The sequence below is a fragment of the Artemia franciscana genome, chromosome 18, assembly GCF_032884065.1.
Source record: "Artemia franciscana chromosome 18, ASM3288406v1, whole genome shotgun sequence".
NCBI classification, from domain to species: Eukaryota; Metazoa; Arthropoda; class Branchiopoda; order Anostraca; family Artemiidae; genus Artemia; species Artemia franciscana.
The window spans coordinates 27,077,902-27,096,874 of NC_088880.1; the positions used below are offsets into that span (position 1 = coordinate 27,077,902).

General features: G+C 35.2%; 1 protein-coding gene across 7 annotated transcripts in view; it reads right to left on the minus strand.

The window, feature by feature from the left end:
- Window positions 1-18,973, minus strand: part of LOC136038827 (brain tumor protein-like) — a 456,036-nt gene that overhangs the window by 25,892 nt on the left and 411,171 nt on the right. For all 7 annotated transcript variants that reach the window (XM_065722231.1, XM_065722234.1, XM_065722229.1 and 4 more), the window contains one exon: window positions 4,774-4,915. In XM_065722231.1, the coding sequence (XP_065578303.1) occupies window positions 4,774-4,838 (65 nt within the window). In that variant the 5' untranslated portion in view covers window positions 4,839-4,915. The remainder of the gene's footprint in view (window positions 1-4,773; window positions 4,916-18,973) is intronic.

The window sequence follows — 18,973 nt, forward strand, 5'->3', positions numbered from 1 at the left end:
GTTTGTTTATAATTTTCTTTCTTTCCTGTTGTACTTCATTTTCTCTTCCCTTAATAAAGTGGGAAAGAGATATATTATTATATATGAATATAACAAAGGTGTGGTGAAAAGTATTTTTTGGGGGAGTCAGGGATGGGGGGGGTATAGTCATGAAAATTTTCTCCCGGGCGCAAAAGGTCGGAACCACCACTGGAGCCCATTCTTTGACAAAGCCAAATAAGTAAACCTTAAACTCGCTTGTAAAATCTCAGGGGGCATTACCAAAAGCAAAAACTTGAAAATACTCAATTAATCGAATATCTAAAACTTGGCTCATTCTAAACAAATTTATTGACAAGAAATCCCTATTATAGCAAATACTTGTGTATAGGCTTAAGCTACCCGTTGCATTAAGCACAAGACATATTAGTTACAGACACTTACAGATTATACAAAGTAAAGTGAAAAAAACATAGATTCTAATTCTCACTGTCTATAAGTGACGTTTTCACTACAAAGAAATTTTAATATTAAAACAAATATTAAAAAGAGGAGTCTGAGCACAAGTTAATTTTATATGTACAAGCGGCATATCGTTGTACATACCAGCCAGAAGCTAAGCAAATCCCTTGATTAAGACAAACACCAGTACAAACTTCAGGGGGATTTCATTCAATCCCAAAATGTTCATCACGGGAAAGGGAGTTGAGCCACTCCATAAAAAGCTTATAAATATTCTACGGAATTTGTAAGCATTTATTTTTAGAATACTGGGATGAAGGTTAGACTCAAGATGAACTCTCCAAGAAGAAATTGAAACTTTTCGTCGATGAAAACCAAAGAATGCCATACACGGAATCCAGTCAAAATTTTTCTTTAGGGGGATGAGGGCTTTGAAGCGGGGAATATGTCCGAATTATTTAAAATAACTAATAATTTTCAGCCAAATACCTTCTACTTTATGTTTATGATTAGTATATCCATATTGAAACATGGTAACATATGATGGGTGTTATGATCCAATAAAAAGCAATATACGATTTGTTTCGGAGTACCCCGATCTCCCCTTGATCTGGTCCTAGCAGCTAAATAATTGCATCAGCAAATAAGTATAAATATTCTGACGCCTAAAATCAACAAATTTTCAAAGAATGAAACAGAAAGAGCATTTTAAATTTCCAGATAAATAAAATGAATATGAATAGTTTTCCTTGTCTGTAACGGAACCAGGAAAAATGGTTGTATACATGAAGGTTTGAATTTGTTCAAAGATTGAATCACTTGTATCGAAGCCAAAAATCTTTCTTTTCGTCGATGCTTGTCTAATTTGAGTTCAAATTGGGAGGGGCCCAACCTTGTGCTAAAATATTGAAATTATGCTCTATAAGCGCCATGTTGCCTAAATTACACACAACTATAAAATTATAGATTTGATACACGACCTTGGGTCTTTTTTTATAGGGCTAGTACCAAGCAGGTATACCCACACGCGGGGCTTTCCCATAACCTCCTGTATTATTCATTCAATTCGCATTTTGTCTCCCCCTCCCCAATAAGTTACTGCGTGCGCGGCTGCTCTACGCAACTTTAGAAAAATAATAACAGTTTTTTCAGAGGTCGTTTAAATCCTGCCTGTGTGTAGTAGGCCTCTGCACTAAGGATATGTCAAGAAATATCTGAATTGCCTCCAATGCGACAACTAACATGTATGAGATCAATTGCATAAAAAAGCAACGGTTCTATGCAAATCCATTTTCTAACATGTTCACAAAACTTTACAATTATATCCTTTGTGGTAAATTTGAACTACAAATATCTTGCCCAACACTCCAGGACACCTGCAGGGGAGGGCCAAATGGGTCTATATTCACTCCCCAGAAGGTCAAAAATGTAAAGAGCTAAATTCCTTAATGTTCAAAAATGCGCATTTTTTTTGGCCAACATAGGTTATCACTTTCAAAATTCGTGTAGGCCTACACAAGGTGGTACAAAACAAACGTGAAGTGAAGTGCGGCACGAAGAGATACGACGGGGGACGGGTTGTGCTCCAATATGTGTACCGGACAAAGGTGTGGGCAACCTCTCACCTCTCAATCCCAAAATTAGCCTGAATGATCATTCCATTCTTTAACCGTTCCCCCTCCTCTCCTCGATTTTTTTTCGGGCTACTATTATGAATAGTCTTTCGAAACAGAGTCAGGGCTTAGACCACAAAGATCAATTGCCCCTAGACCCTCCAGAAGTACCCATTCACGGAAATATGGTGGGAGGGCAAAATATCTTCAAAATCTAAACGTTTTTTTCAACGAAAATACAAAAAGGAAATATTTTTAAAAAATTCGTGAAGCAAGTTTCCCCCCCCCTAATTGACGTCCCTTTTTGCCTCCTCTTTGAAAAATCTGCTGGAGCCGATGACAGCCTGTCAAATCCCAGGTAATAGTAACAAATTATAGAAAATGATTCTATTGATAGTACCTTAATAACATGTTTATATTTTCACCTATGATAAATCTAAAAACAGGCGGCATGATAGGCTATTTCAGTAACTTTCCAGAAATCATCGGTAATAATGCCTAGGTAACAGAGGTAAACACATTTGGCCTTTATGAATATACCCTCAGAGCGTTTTCAGTCCCCCTAGTTTTTCAACCGGATGAGCGCATGTGAAACAGGAAACTGTCAATTATTTAAGGTGTATTGTGAAACAGTTACTAAACTTATTTTAATTAATGTTTAACTAAGCGTCAAATGCAATTCGGTCTAATTCGTTCGAAATGATTGTAGCCATACTCCGGGTTACCGCATGCAGAACATACTTTTTGTAGAGCACACCACTCCCCCCATACCCCCCATAGTAAAATTTGAGTGCATCTAAAAAAGTACTACTTTCCGTGAAAATTTTGAAAAAAGGGTAACTTTTACACAAAATTTCAATTAGTGTACCTGTATTTAGGATTCTTTTGTAAGTTAGAGCAACTGTTCGTACTCAGACAGAACAAGGGAGGGGGTGGGCATTGCTACCCTAGATCTTTTTTTTATTTTCCTTGACAACAAATGAAAAAAAAAATTAAAAAATTTATTAAAAAATACCCTTTGTGTCTACATTAAAAAATTCTTACCCCTCCCCCTACATTTTTGTGAATTTGCACCGCTTCAAATTTCGATACAAATTTGATTTAGTCATGATGTAGGCCCGAGATGTTTTTCTTTTTTTTTAACTTCCTATAGAGGAGAAAGGAGGCCTTATGGTATTATATAATTGAAGGATTGCTTTTATTTTTTTATAATGAGTAAATATCTGATTTTTTTTTTATCACAGATTCTTCTTGTTAGTCTGGATATGAGGGATCAAAATTGTCAGTGGTCGTTGGGAACCAAGGAGCACCCAAACTTTTGAATGAGATTTTCTCAAAATCCCTTTTCGGCAAACTCTCAAGAATAAGTCATTGAGTAGTGAGGGCGATTTTGAAGATTAATTTATCCCTACAAAGGCAATTTAGGAGAAATAGGAAAAGAAAAATATTTGAAGTGAAGTATACGTGTCGGGTGGGGGGGATATCACTTAAGAGTGGAACCGTATATAAGAGAAAAAGTAAAGATTGTCGAGGTTTTGAACTTGCCTGGGATAGACGAATCGTAACACCCCCGGTAAAAGTAAAGTATTGTTCCTAATTTTGAAATCAAGAGCTGCTTGCATAAATAATCCTTATATATAGAGAGAGAGGGGTGGTGGTAAGGGGTTTAACCCTTAACAGGGGGGAACCTGCCTGGGGTAGACGTATCGCAACTTACCCCCCGGTAAAAGACAAGTATCGTTCCTAATTTTGAAATCAAGAGCTGCTTGTATAAATGATCCCTCTGTCCCAGGAATCAAGGCCTTATCAAGGGAGGGGTGGTGGTGGTAAGGGTTTACCCCCCCCCCCCCGAGATGTTTATTCCACTCGTAAAAAAAAAATTCTGGATACGTTCTTGCTAGGAATATAGTTGCAAAAAAAATTTTGTAAATAGACTTATCTTCTCTAAGCACAGGCGTAAGGACTCGCCCTGTTTGCCCCGACTTCCTCCGATTTTTCGTATAATTCTGATATTTTTAATCAAATCTGTGCCCCCCTTGAAATATATGAGTGTAGGGTCCTGGTATGCTCATTTTGTAAGACGGTAATTGCTTTAAACTGCATCATTCCAATAAAATCTTAGCTGGAAATTTGTCAAAGTTCAAATCATCTCTTCTCTTCAAGTTAAAGGAGAGAGAACTACTGAAAATACACTCGCAAATGTGAATTTTCTTATTTTTTTTGCATCAAACAAGGGAATTTTATTTAAAAAGATGATTGGATTGGGGGAAAATATAAATCCACATTCCATGGAAGAATTGCGGATTGGATTCAAGTAGGGAGGATTTCGACTCAAATCAAGGCATCTGAAACTCGATTGCCATCTCATAACACGGCCGCTCTGGGTTGTAGATCTTACCCTTGGGTTGAAGCTTATACACCCCCTGGCACATACAAATGTTAAAAACAGTGGTAGAATCAAAATTAAAAATTCTGATGAATTTTATGTAGAAGACCGGAGCACCTCAAGGTACAGACACACTGAGGGTGGATTCAAGACTGAAGACACCACATGAGAAATCATGTGGCAATGGGAAATATTTACCCAGCCAAGTTTTTTTTTTTTTTTTTTTTTTTAGTAAATTAACTTGATTTTTACCATAAATATTTCGAAACCCAAAACAAAGTTACTCGAGGCTTAGTCCTTCAGTCTCAAAATGTAGAACACAATCTTACTTACCAATGATCTGAGAGGGATCCAAGTGGCGATGTAGATAGTGAATCGGAGGGTGTAGGAGATGTCATACTGCCACCACTCCCAATTGCCGCTGCTAATATCGACGCCAGTTTATCTTCCAATAATTCAAAATTTGGTTAGTACTCTACAATAGAAAAATATAAACTGAAGCAACAATCATCCAAAGGCACACTATGAGGAAAGAGAGAGGGGTTGCATAAAAGCTTTTCATCTGTCTGTTGTTCCCAATCAATCGATAAATAGGGGGATGGATGAATAGCGGGGACCAAATTCAAAAAACACCCCTCTTTTAATTCTTCTGCGTGAGGGGATAAAATCTGTTACATTTCCTTTTGAGATAACTTGTTACATATAATAGGCATATGATTGCAGACGAATTTTTATAACCAAGTGGGGGAAAGAAAACCTATTACTGAACTGACACTTTAAAAGAAGAACTCAACCAGTTTTGTCTTCATTTCTGGCTTGGCTAAAGAAACAAGATTTTTTTTAAATATTAGCGCACACACACGGAAGCGGGGTTGCCACCACAGTAAGCCCCTTTGGTTCTATGATTGCCCAAATTTGCATGTTACAAATAATGAAAGAAAGCTAAAATAGCACTTACGTACTATAGATGGCAACCCTGTACGGTAGAGACTGGATTTTTGCAAGAGAGGAGATTTTTACCTCAAATCAAGCACGACTTAAGGCCGAGGGGGACAGCCGCTTTCAGAAATCAGGTACACTATGAATTAAGGATTACAGATTGTCGAAGATCGTACCTTTTTGGTCAACCGTCAAGGGCTAAATCGAAAGCAGGTTGTCCGTGGTTAAGGTGGAAAGATGTCGTAAAGAAAGATTTAAGAGAAAGGGGAACTTCCTGGGAGGGGTTAAAGAGGGAGTCTTTGAATAGATTGGGATGGAGGAGGAGCGTGCGTAGCTGTGTTGGGCTCAGGCAGCTTGGTGCTGCGGGAAGTTGCTAGTAGCAATTGTAGTAAGTGAAAAGTGCCAAACGTGGCGAAACTGTGCGGCACAAGTAGTGCTCTGATATGTACACTAGAGGACCAAAAGCGGGCAAAGCTTCGCTTTAAAAACGCTTTATATAGACTTTTCCTGGAAAAAATCCTGGGGGTCCATGAACGGATTTAATTCAACAAAATTTTATGAAATTGCGAGTACGCAGTTTATTGACAGGGAAAGGGAGCAAATTTATAAAACGGCGAAAAAATTTGAAAACGATCCTATTTCAGAGCTGGTGTGTGTTTGTATTTCGAAGCTGTCAAGGTCACATACAAAAACTGATACATAGAAACCTACATAAATGAATAAAAACTTCCTATTTACAAGCCTCTAAAAAATTTCAAATAAAATAGTTCATTGCGACTATACATCTAGGAGAAGTTGATTTAAGGATCCCCAGTAGCAGTTATAATTTCCACTATTAAATAAATCTCCCCCCGCATTCACTAATTCATCACACTTACAAAGAAAACGTCCAAATTCACCGCCCCTCAAAATACCGTCTAGGGGGTAAATTCGTAGTCTATTGGGAAATTCAAGATCCTCCAATCGGTTTACGAGTGGTAGTCGTCTGCTTATAAATCTAAATTTTAATATACACAGTTGGCAAGTAAAGTAAATCACCATCAAAATAACGTGATTTCAGATAAGGGGACACTTGCCCCGGGTGCAAAAATTTTAGGGGCCCAAAATTCCAAATATATAATCTAACTGTTTTATTCATTTTGCAAATTTTGAATTTTATTTTTATTGAAATAAAGTAGAGGGCGCAATTAGTAAATGAGAATAATTAATAAATTATTAAGTAATTAATAAAATAATAATAATTAAACAATTCAAATAATAAATCAAAAGTGATGAAAAATAAATTATTAAATAAATTAATTGAAAATAATTTTGATAACAAATGAAAATTTTGTGACAGAACCGGGAGGGAGGGAGGGGCTAATCAAAATTTTGCCCTGGGTACGAGAGACCAGAACCACCACTGGTCTCTTCCCAGACTCCTGTATGCATACCGGGTTGAACTAGATTAAAATTAGACCATTTCGGCATAGAAAAATCTCTTCATTCTCAGACTAGCCCCTGGAGAATTGGACAAGGAGCAATTATAGACAGATTAATTACTGAATTACAGAATTCAACTTTGTCTCTCTAGAACATTGCATTTCATTACAGTTTTCCTCAATTAATATGCTAAATAAACGGTAAAGAAAGAATTATAATGATTTATCAGCAATTTTATTCTCATCAAAAACATTCTAAAATTCTCAGGGTCACAAAACAAAAGGATGTAGCAATTCAAAAGACGGTGAAAGACATAACGTAAATTCTACAGCCAAAAAAAATATTGGGTTTTTCTATTGGTTATAACGAACATCGTTTGTACAAGGAAGGATTTCATCCGGCCTTGGAGATAGGAAATTGATACCAATAATCTTGATACCAAAGCTCAGTCTAACTATTTTGGCATTTGAAAAAAGGAAAGTAATATAGAAAAGTAACTTGAAATAATCGAATAAACACGTTTTTCTTTAATAGGGAAATTTTAAACGATGCCTATGCCAAAAAAGTTGCATACAACCTTCTGAATTCAGTGGCATGTCAAATCTGGGGGGGGGAGACTTTCGATATTTATTTCGCTTTATAATGAGCACACCAAAAGGGAATTTTTCAACAAAAAACGCTCCCAAAAAGAAAATTTTCAGAGTCTGAGGAGGAGGGGCCAAATCTACACTTCCCCATTGACGCGCTTGTTTGAATTATAGGAGTCAAAGAGGTGATGGAAGGGTTTGTTCACTATCTTACATTGCTGTGCAATGTTTAAACCTCCATAACATTCCCCAGTAGCCTACTTGTGTATTATCCGGAAGACACTCGAGGTGTTTGATCTGTTTGATCTGAGAGAAATCTGTTGTCTGTCTGCAATCGGTTATAATTAGCTTAGTCTGAGTGAGAAAAACTACAATCCAGGTATCTTTTAATTAAATATTTAATATATAGAGGTGGTTAAGGGTTAATTTATCTTAGGTATTGAATATAATGCGTTCAAGGAGGCCTGTTTTCCATAATTCTTTGTTGTAGTTTCCATCATTTTGTTTCTAAAGTATTATAATTTGACTGTATTTTGGAATATTTCATTACACAAGTACCCATTCTCCTACACTGTTATGCTAACTATACCATTGCCTCTCGTTCTTTGGTGCACACAAAGCGACATAGCTCGCAACCCCTTGAGGCAATTCTTCAAAGATCCTATTATCCTCGACATTGGACCACCCTTAGGCCTAAACTTTGGGTTTAAAAAAGTTTTCAAAATGCCGCAAAGAGTTAATTAGCGCTAGAGTTGATTAAATTTACGAGTTGGAAGGATGGGTTCCATATGGTTTGGAGCCTATGAGATGTTGGCTCCAATAAAAACGGCACAACTCTGACCCAAATATTTGAACAAAGGAAACAATTTTAAAAATCCGTTTTTCTTGATTTTAAATGCTGTTTTGTGGATAATAGGAATCGATCAATATTATAGAGGGTATCACAATAGACTCGTAAAAAATACCAACATTTAGGAGCAATATTTAGACATTTAAAGTTTAGTTAGTCAAGTCGTAGGCTCCCAAGGTGCACTTTAGTCCCTTTCTAGGCACGTAAGCAGGATTTTTTATGGGAGGGGGGGATTAATCAGCACTTTCAGGGCGGAAAAATATAAAAAAACGTATGTAAATTTTTGAATTTTGTTTTGTTCAAAGAGGCTCAAAATTTAGGAGCTGCAGAATACACACACACACACACACACAACAGATACTTGGAGTGATGCAGCAATAGAATAACACAGTTCAAAAACAGATAAAAACAGTTCAAGGTGTAATTCTTGAATAAAAAAAACACAAACAAAACAGCAACAGAAACTAAGAAACCAGACTGAAATTCAAAAGCTTCCAAGACAAGCAGGAACGAAATAAAAATATGGACTTTGAATAGATTATAAAAATGTTAAGAAAGAAGTTAAATACTGAAAAAAGGAATACATAAAATTAAAAGCAAACGAATACGTTTCGATTTTAAATCTTTATTCTGCTTCTAATTTGCAATTTCTTTGACTTTTCCTCAAGGCCTACAGTTTTTCACAATCCCCCAAGATACCTTATCGGGCAGGTACGTAGGCGACAAAAGCATCTTAGCTCCTCCCATTCAATTTTTACCCTAGCATTTGTGGCTCATAGGTGAATACAAACCACCTTTAGTAGTACAAACGGTGTAATGCGACATTTTTTGTCATCTTTATGATCTATCAAATAAAAAAAAACAAGTTTTTTCAACTGAAAGTAATGAGCAACATTAAACTTAACACGAACGGAAATTATTACGTATATAAGGGGGTTCGCCTCCTAGTCAATACCTCGCTCTTTATCCTGAAGTTCGGATTTGTTCTAGTGAATTTTGTACCGAAATTTGTTTTTCAAGAATGATCCCTGAATCACAAAGGCCGTTTAATTAGAATAAATAGCTCTTTCAAAAGTACTAAAAAAAACTTAGCAGAAATAATTTTTTTCATGGATGGAAGAGTTTCAAATGGTAGCTTGTTGAATCTGTTTGAATTCAGCGCTGGTAGGGAGAAATGACTTGGATATACAAATCATAATTCTTCAAACTCTCGATTCGAGTCCTTATTTTGTACTATCTAGTTAAAAAATAGAATATTGCACCTACGTAGTTGTATCGACAAGTCCAGTTCCAATACATTTAGACTACAAGCCGATAACCCCGTACAAACCGTTCATACAGTTTTTTTTTTTTTTTACTCTAATTTAGACCTCATAGTCGCAAAAAATTTTGCGAAAAATTTTTCTAAAATGAAATTTTAGCCCATTTTCTGGCCATAAAAACAACCAAAGGCACCTGAGATGAAGAAACAGAGACAGAGGTTTTTTGTAAATATTAATGCACAAATGCCTTAGACACCTATCGGGCCACACTCCACCTTGCCACGTCTCCTCAGGCACACATGGCACATACAAGCTGATATTTATAAGTGGGCGAAGCCACCCTTATATATATATATATATATATATATATATATATATATATATATATATATATATATATATATATATATATATATATATATATATATATATATATATATATATATGTAAATGAACATAATTTGAAAAACTAACAGTCCACCACGTTGGGCGGAAGTCGAATGACATATTGTATAGGAAAAATAATCAGACCATTCTAGACCATCTTTGACATAAGGAAACCCAACGTGGGAAATTTCACATCTGGTAAGTCTTTTCTGGTCCAAAGCCGGAAATATGTGACTCTTCCAATATCTCATTTAAGATCTATTCAAATGACTACCCAAAATATACGGCATTTAGGCTAATTTACGGTTTTAAGCATTTCTGCCCTAAAAATGAAATCTTAGATTTCAGAAATATACCTTCACTATCTAGCTTTACCTAGCTTAGAAAACCTATAAACCTATTAGAAAATCTTATGCAGCTTATATATGGCCTACACTTTAATAATAGCTACAGACAAGTAAGGAGTTCGGGCCCGTGATTTCCCAGAATTTTCACTAAATTTAATAATCATTTTAAAATAAGTCGTTTTTTTGCTTTAAAATAAATCCCTATGTAAATACTTGTCTGATATCTACGTTTTTAGCAAACCCACTGAATTTTGTCTAGCTTAATGGTAACCGCATCGAATTATTGCAGTTCGTAATTGAAGTCACGCCCTATCGTTATGACCCCCTAGATTTAATTCAATTCGCTTGTTTCGACGAACTCGACTCCCCCTCCCTGAAAACTTTGTGTGCCTTGGCAAGGTTCTATTTCTTAGAACGGGACTATTTTGCTTGTGTATTTTGAGGGAATAAGTATACGAAGTGAACTTCAATGGATGCGCAGGTTAAGGTAAGGGAAAATAGCCTTTAGTAAAGTAGACATTCAACAAAATTAAAAAGCAGACATTAGAAACTGAAAACCACTTTGTTCTTTTTTTCTCCCTAACAAGAAAAATAATTTGTACGACACAAAACTGTTTAATTTTTAAGTTTACGAAGATAAACAGGGGGCGAAATTCGCTACGGGCAACTGCCCCTCACCCAACAAAAATTTAGCTTCTTCAAAAATCGGGTTGAAACTAAGATAAGTATGCAAAATTCAAGCATCCACAGAAACTGGTCAATTGTCTAAGTATATCATGGCCTTTATGGTACTATATGGCTCATTATTCAGTTTTCACTGTAATTTTCACTCGATTAGGGAAAATTAGCTCCTACTTTGCCACACTTCACCAGGATTTTGAAAAAATTACACCACTGGTTTCAAACCATTTATATCATTTAAAAAAGTTTCCAAGTCTGCCTAAAGAAATTCCCAAACTATTATATACCCAGTTTTTTTTCATCACCAGAATTTCTCACAAACCCTAGGGATTTCTTTTTTTTTCAACATGGCCTTTAAACTGATGCTACAAAAAAAAATTCCCTCGAAGTTCCTTAAAACTTAAATTCAGCTGTATCAATTTTGGTTTTCCTAATTCGATCCTATCCAGTTATGTACCTGTGCCTGTTTTACAGAAATCCCACTTTTATTTGGACTTCTTGGCGAGGCCGTATCCAAGGTGGTAGGGTTTACCGAGTTTAAACACCCCCCCCCCAAGAAAAAAGGTTCGACTTGTAAAAACGTAACAAAAACGCATATAAACAAATTTTTGGTATTTTACTTTTGTATACCATCTGCTAAAAATACCCCCCTCCCGCAAAAAAAATGGACACGCCCTCCCTTGCTTCTAGGATACTTAAAAAATAAACACCACCATCTTCAAAGTTTAAATCACTCATATGCCTTAACAATTTACATGATAAGCAACGTTCATCCCACATTAGAAAAACTAAAACTGTTAAAATTCTGTCCAATATCATCAATATTGGATATGGTCTACATTATTTTTCTTTCTCAGCATTTTTCATCCGAAAAGCTTTTCCCCAGGTAAGAAAGAGAATTGATTCTGTTTTGGGATAATGTTACCGGAAATAGAAAGAGGAGGGATCCCAAGAAAGGAACAGGAGGATAGAAATCCCTAGGGGAAAAGATTATCCTAGCTTACATCTCATTTAAAAACTGAATAGCTTGGATACAAGATCATTGATGATGTGAAATTAAGGCAGCAAGCCAGTCTGAGAGACAATTAAACAGCACAAATCCCCATTTAAGGATAGGATAACAACGTGACTTGCTATCTACATTGAAGCTAAAGGCAGTTGTCAGAAAAATACGGATTAGAAAAGTAATATGCTAGAAATTTTTTAAACAAAAATCTTGTAACAAAAGCAAAAACAGGCAAGTACAGGAGGTTATAAAGAGATTGCGAACATGATGCTTACGCAGGACCCATACCTCATAAACACTGCTATTGGGACAATTTCCCTTTTTTTGGAAAATGAAGACAATAAAAACCTCCCGTTTGAAACTTAAGCCTCTGTGTATCCCTTTCTCCAATGTTCAAATCAGGTCAATTTCATTTTAATAATGACAATACTACCCTGTGATGTGTGCAAAGGAAGGAGGAGAGACTCGGACCCTCTTAAGTTTCAATTTCCGGAAATTTTATATTCAAATTAATGACTAAATTTAGTTTTACTTTATTGCTTCCCCCCCCCCAAAAAAACAAATCTGCGTTCTTGCCTGATTCTACCGGTTTAAAATTGGTTTAATCTGCTACCAACAAAGGCCACTAGATTTTTTAATTTTATTTACAAACGCTTTTATCAGTAATAAATATACAAAACTTAGAAATTAACTTACGTGACGAACTTCTATATTCGTATATTTTTATTATGTATATGAGGGAGTTCGCCCCCTTGTCAACCTCGCTCTTTACAATAAATTTTGAATTTTATTTCAATTCTTTAATCGTAGAAAATTGCCCCTTCTCCTGTCATCCTTTCTTCACCCCTCCCCCCATTGTTGCCCTTAATTTGGATCAGATTACTAATACTGCGGTCTTTTTTCCTCCTTTTCTATGTCACCTTCATAAAATAAGTATTAGAAAGTTTGGCACATTAGAACATAACTGATATAGATGTTTCGGCTAGACACGTTTTTATCGAAGCAAAAAAAAAAAGAACCACAAGGAAGCACCTGTCCTGACTAAAGTCACATTGAATAAAAAAATAAACATATTGAGTCTTTACATTTTCAAACCTTTGTTCAGCTTACATATAATGGATGACATTATACAAGATAATAAGGATTGAAAAATGAGAGAGAGAAAGAGAAGGGAAGAGAGGGTAAATCCAATTAAAAATTATTTGTTTTAAGTTGTAAAAAATTTACTTTTGAAACGAAAAAAATCTAGTATTAAAACGTAACTTAGAAAAATAGAACAGATAATAGAAGAAGATAAAATGAGTCTTGTCCCACACTGTTTGTTATTTTAAAATAAAACGCTATTTTCACTAAAGGGAAATACAAAATTCCCTAGGCTTGCATTACAAAATCTACATCACCAAAACAGTTTCTAAATTGGTAAGCAAATGATGCAGGGGCATTGAACTTTGGATACAATAAAAGAACCATTCACAATCGTAAACGAGAGAAATCGTAAAAGAGAGGGGGGAGATGGGCAAATGTTTACAATCATGAACCTTCTATTTTATATTTCTACACTTATCTTTAAAATAGAAACATCAAGAGCTGACAAACATTTGATAGCGTTTAAGGCTATATCAAAGAATATCGGTCACTTATAGGAGTAGAAAACTGGCACTAGGGTTGGCAAAAACCACCAGCACCCTCTAGCGTTTGGCGACAATTTACATTTTTTCAAGCTGTGTAATCGATTTTCGGTCAGGAATCAAGACACTTATTACTACCTTAACTTTATTAATGACACTGATTAATTATTCTTGTTATTACACTGAAAACATGCCAAGCGCCAACGAACGTTAGATGGCGTTGAGTTTTTGTTGAGATCAGCGCAAGTTTCCACTCTATAAGTTACCCATACTCTTTTGGCTAAACTATAGACTGAAACCAGCTAATTTGTTGTTTAGTTAGACCATTCTCCAACTGCCACAAAAATTTTCCTACTTCTCGAAGACTCATTCCTAGAAAAACCCGATGATAGACTTTTAAGTTTCTTTTCTTGTGCTCCGTAGTCCTGTTAGTAAATTTTTATCAGCTTAAATTTTTCTTCGGTCGTTAATGGTACAGAAATCATATAAGCGGGATGGGATAATTTCGCTCGTAGGGTAAGTGCTGACTCGTTGATCAAGGAGGCACACTCGTGCCTCTATAAAGAGGCGACACACGACAATGTTAAGCGATCTTCGGTTCCAGTGGTCGCAGACGGATGGGGAGGGATGCATTTCGTAGCCCGAGCTCCAACTAAGAAACCTGCCAAATTTCATCCCCTTCCGACTTTTTCTTCATGGGGAAAATCTGGCCGAAAGTTTCGACCTTTCAACCCAAGCCCCCCTTTAACGTTGTCCGATCGGGCTGAAATTCACAAGTTAAGGTCCCCTAGGGTCCAGGAGCTTATCCGCGAAATTTCAGCTTGATCCGATAACTCCTTCCCTGTTTTCCAGAAACCACGCATAGCCACTTAAAATTCATTTACTTTTTTTTCCTAGACGCCTACAGGTCACATCCGACATCGGATCTGGGTGTACGAAGACTCATTCGATGCAGAATTCTCCGAGTAAGTGCCCATGAAAGTTTCGTAGGAAAATCTTAACCCCCCGGAAGTTTCGACCCTCCAACCCCCCCACCCCTTTTAACGTTGTCCGATCGGGCTGAAATTCACAAGTTAAGGTCCCCTACGGCCCAGGAGCTTATCCGCGAAATTTCAGCTTGATCCGATAACTCCTTCCCTGTTTTCCAGAAACCACCCATTAGCTATTTAATTAACGGATTTCTCTCCATAAGAGCCCATGTTAATTTGAAATTTTTAAAAGCTATTGAGAAGTTATATTTACACACATGCAAGTTATTAGCTCAGTTGGTAGAGCGTGAGACTTTTAATCCTCGGGTCAAGGGTTCAAGTCCACTTACGGGCGGTATTTTTTCACAACATCAAAAAAATTTTGATAACACCTGGACAGCTTATCATTTGAGAGATAACAGAATATTAGCTTCTTATGAGCAAAAGAAACATTTCGGTCATTCTATCTATTTTTTTCTATTTTATACAATGATTTAAAAGCGGGGGGGAGGGGGGGGGTTCCTCTCCTAATTCCTGTACGAGGAGTACTCCTGTACGAGGAGTACAGGAATTATTAAATTACATCCACCATGGATTGTAGAAAAACGTACAGAAATAATATGAAAAAAACTTCGTTTTCTTAAAGAGTTAAAGAGGCTGCGTCCCAAAGTCGAACCTTAAAACGTACAGGAATTAGAAGAGGCAGTTGGGGGGCTGCCGCCCCCCAAACCCCCAGCTTTTAAAGACTCTTTTGTACAGGTTTTTTGTTTTTTTGCTAACCCCCCGCTCTTGGCTTCGGAAAGGCCCTCTTTTAATTAAAAAATAATTGAAATGAATGAATAATGGAATAACTTCGAAAAATGTTAAACACAAGAGGACAGGAGAACCATTGCGCCGAAACTAGTAATTAGTAACAATGAAGTCCCCCCACAATAAAAAACTGTCCAAAAGAGTCTTTAAAAGCTGGGGGTTCAACTGCCTCTTCTAATTCCTGTACGTTTTAAGGTTCGACTTTGGGACGCAGCCTCTTTAACTCTTTAAGAAAACGAAGTTTTTTTTCATATTATTAGGGTAAAAACCGAATTTTCTGTTGTTACGAGCTAGACTCCCCAGACAAATCATTTAAAAAAAAAAAGCTGAACAATTTATGGTAAATGGCACAAGATCTCAGAAATGCTGGTTCCTATGAGGCGAGATCTGCTTTCCGCCACTTGGTATACATCTTAGGACGCCACTTACGTCACAGTTCTGCCACGCGTGGCTCAGTTTCCACCACGTTTGGCAAGATTCCACCAAGCTTGGCACGTGTCATCTGGTATACGTGATTACCGGCATTTGTGACCCCAGACCCCTCAAGTTCCTTACACGAGATAATATTTCGCTCTGAGAGTCTCTGGTCACGCAGTCCGTTCAATGACTTAACTGCTATTATTTTGAAAAGCATCAAGAGCCACGTTGTCCTGGCCTAAAAGCGTAAACTAAATTTTTGAGGGTGAGGGGCAAGGGAAGAAGATTCCCTACCAGACCAAAAGAATCTTAAAGAAAGGTTTTTGGCAAAAGATTCTTTCGTCTTTTATAGTGTTTAAAAATCTTTTAAATTGTTTTGTGTGGTATTCACAGGCTATTCAAAAAACTGAGATTCTCGGCCACTAGCTGATGTTTACAACCGGCCTGTATTTTTTAATTTCTTGCCGGTAAAATTCGTCTGATTTTAACTTCTAATTTTAAGGCAGACCACCAGGGAATAAGACAAAAAACTAAGATGCCAAACATAGAACTGAAGGAAGGAGTTGTTTTTTTTTTTTTTTTTTCTTCAAGCCACTCACAAACTTAACCAATAATTCCCCAACATTGAAAATTGTGAAGAATAAAAATCGCGACTCTTTTCAATGCCTAACATAAAAATAAATTGAAACTTGGCGCCAGAAATAAGTTTAATGACGTAAAAAAACGAAAAAGGGCCCGTTTCGGCTATAAAATATGAAATAATAAAATTTGAAAAAGCGATGAACAGAGAACACCAATAAGATCTTAAAAAAATTTATGGATTCGTCAAAGCCTTTCCGTTACTATTTTTATCCTGTTTTTCAACAAACATGAAAGTTTGCCTGGAAGAAACAATTCAATATCTATTTTTATCGTAGTTTTCTCGGACTTATCCTTATCTTTCTGTCGATTTTCTTTATTTTTTAATGTATCGTGTCTGAAAATTTCTATGAATTTATTAAAACCGTTCCGTCACCCCTGCTATTCTTATCAACAAAAATACAAATATCGGTGTCTATTTGTATCATAGGATTCGGCCCTTTCTTTCTATATCTTTCTTTTTTTACTTTCATTTTTTTTCTTAAATCTATAATTTTCTATGAATTCGTAAAAAACGCTTACGTTCCTGTCGAAGGTGTATATAGGATTTTTGTTCATGGGGAAGGTTAATTTTTTTTTACGCATCAAAAATTTGTTTAGGTATTTCTGTTACGTTTTTACGAGTCAGACAAAGATTTCGAGGGGGGGTCCAACCCGGTAGTTTACTGTTCATATTCCTGTTTTCCAACAACCATGAAGGTTTGAATCGAAGAGATAATTTAGAAAATGATTTCAAATACGTTTTATGGATAGTAGACAATGATACATTTAAGTAAATTAAAAAAAAAAATTAAAAACCTTTACGTTATATATCCTAACTCGCTGTTTAAATCTAAACAAATACCAACACATAAACAATATTCAGTAAAGAAGAAAGACATCGAGATGGTCTACCACAGATTCATGTATATAGTAAAACCCCTCAGTGGAAGCCTATCAATAGTGAACAAGTGGGCGGAGTTCAAAAAAGCTAAAGCAATACCAGGGGGAGGAACCCTCAAAACAATCAAAGCATCTTTGGAGGTAGTAATACAAAGGTCAGTCAAATATAAAAGGCAGAACTTTTAGAGGAAAAAATTGCATTGGGCGCCGGTGAATTCAATAGCCTGAATTATATTTCTTAAAATTTTTCTTTGTTTTTAGTTTTTTCTTTTTTATTTTCTTTTTCAGTTTTTTTTCATTTTTTTCTTTTTTCTTTTTTAGTTTTTTTCTTTTTTTAGTTTTTCTTTTTTAGCTTTCTTTTTTAGTTTTTTTTCTTTTTTTGTTTTTTTTAGTTTTTTTGTTTTTTTTTCGTTTTAGTTTTTCTTTAGTCTTTTACCCTTTTTTAGTTTTTTTTTTCATTCTTTTAATTAGTTTTTCTTTTTTTAGTTTTATCTGCGGTACTTTTTTTTAGTTTTTCTTTTTTTTTAGTTTTTTATTTTTTTCTTTTTTAGTTTTTTTGGGTTCCATTCTTCCATATTAATATTATAATAACATATCATATTATCAAGATAGAATAAAAAAAAGCCGAGCCTGTTGGACAACAGCCCCATTTTATTTAGGCTTAAATTTAACCTTAACATATTCATTATAATTGTGTTTTTTTTTTTTTAAAGTTCGACTCAGATATATCAAGGAAGATGGGACATGACCAGAGCTAATGACAGATGGCAAGAAAGAGGCCCAAGGTTTTGGACATAGATTTACATATTCTGAAAACATTGTATTAAAGCCTAGTTTTGTAATAGTTCAATTAACGATTAGCTTTTTTGTTTATATTTGTGTGTGTGTATAATAAAAATAATTTGTTCTATATAGTTTAAAAGCTTTGAAATGCGCTATTATTATTATTAATTATTATGATAGTATATTACTTCGTTTCTCAATTTTTTTGGATCCATTACCAAAACAAGATTTGAAACAATAAAAAACTAGATCAAATCTGAACACCATTATATGAAAACAATTCTATACAAAAACTAAATATAGATTATTGTAAAAGATTTTGGAACTAGACCATAGAAACTAAAAAAGTCAATTACAAATGATTTTACTAGTAAAAAAATACAACAGCTTCTTATATATATAACCAAATTGTGTCCATGTTGCTCATATATCATTAGTTAGATGTCAAAAGGATAATCAATTTTAGAGGATTAGTATAAAAAAATCTGAACGGTGAAATAGGAGCTCTGATGTATGAAAATAAATAAGAGCAATGACAATTAAATTTATTTAAATTTAAATCTGACTAAAAAAGCATATATGAGAGGAAGTATCAGAAACAAATATGATATATAACCTAACCTTGTTGTATCTTTTTTGTATACTATACCATAAAGCAACATTAAAAAAGGAATGGATTATAAATAATTGTTACATATTGGAATATTATTATATTATTCATATTATTACATTATAATAGTTAAATGATAACTATAAAATAATATCAATATATACAATACCATTATTCCTCGTGTCTCTACTGAGTTGAAATGTTTTTGAATTACGGATAAATCAACGTTTTTTTAAACTTTTAGGCAGTATTTTATTAAGTGAGTGAATATTTACTACAATTATTAGTTGATTATTTAGCCTGTCTGAACAATAT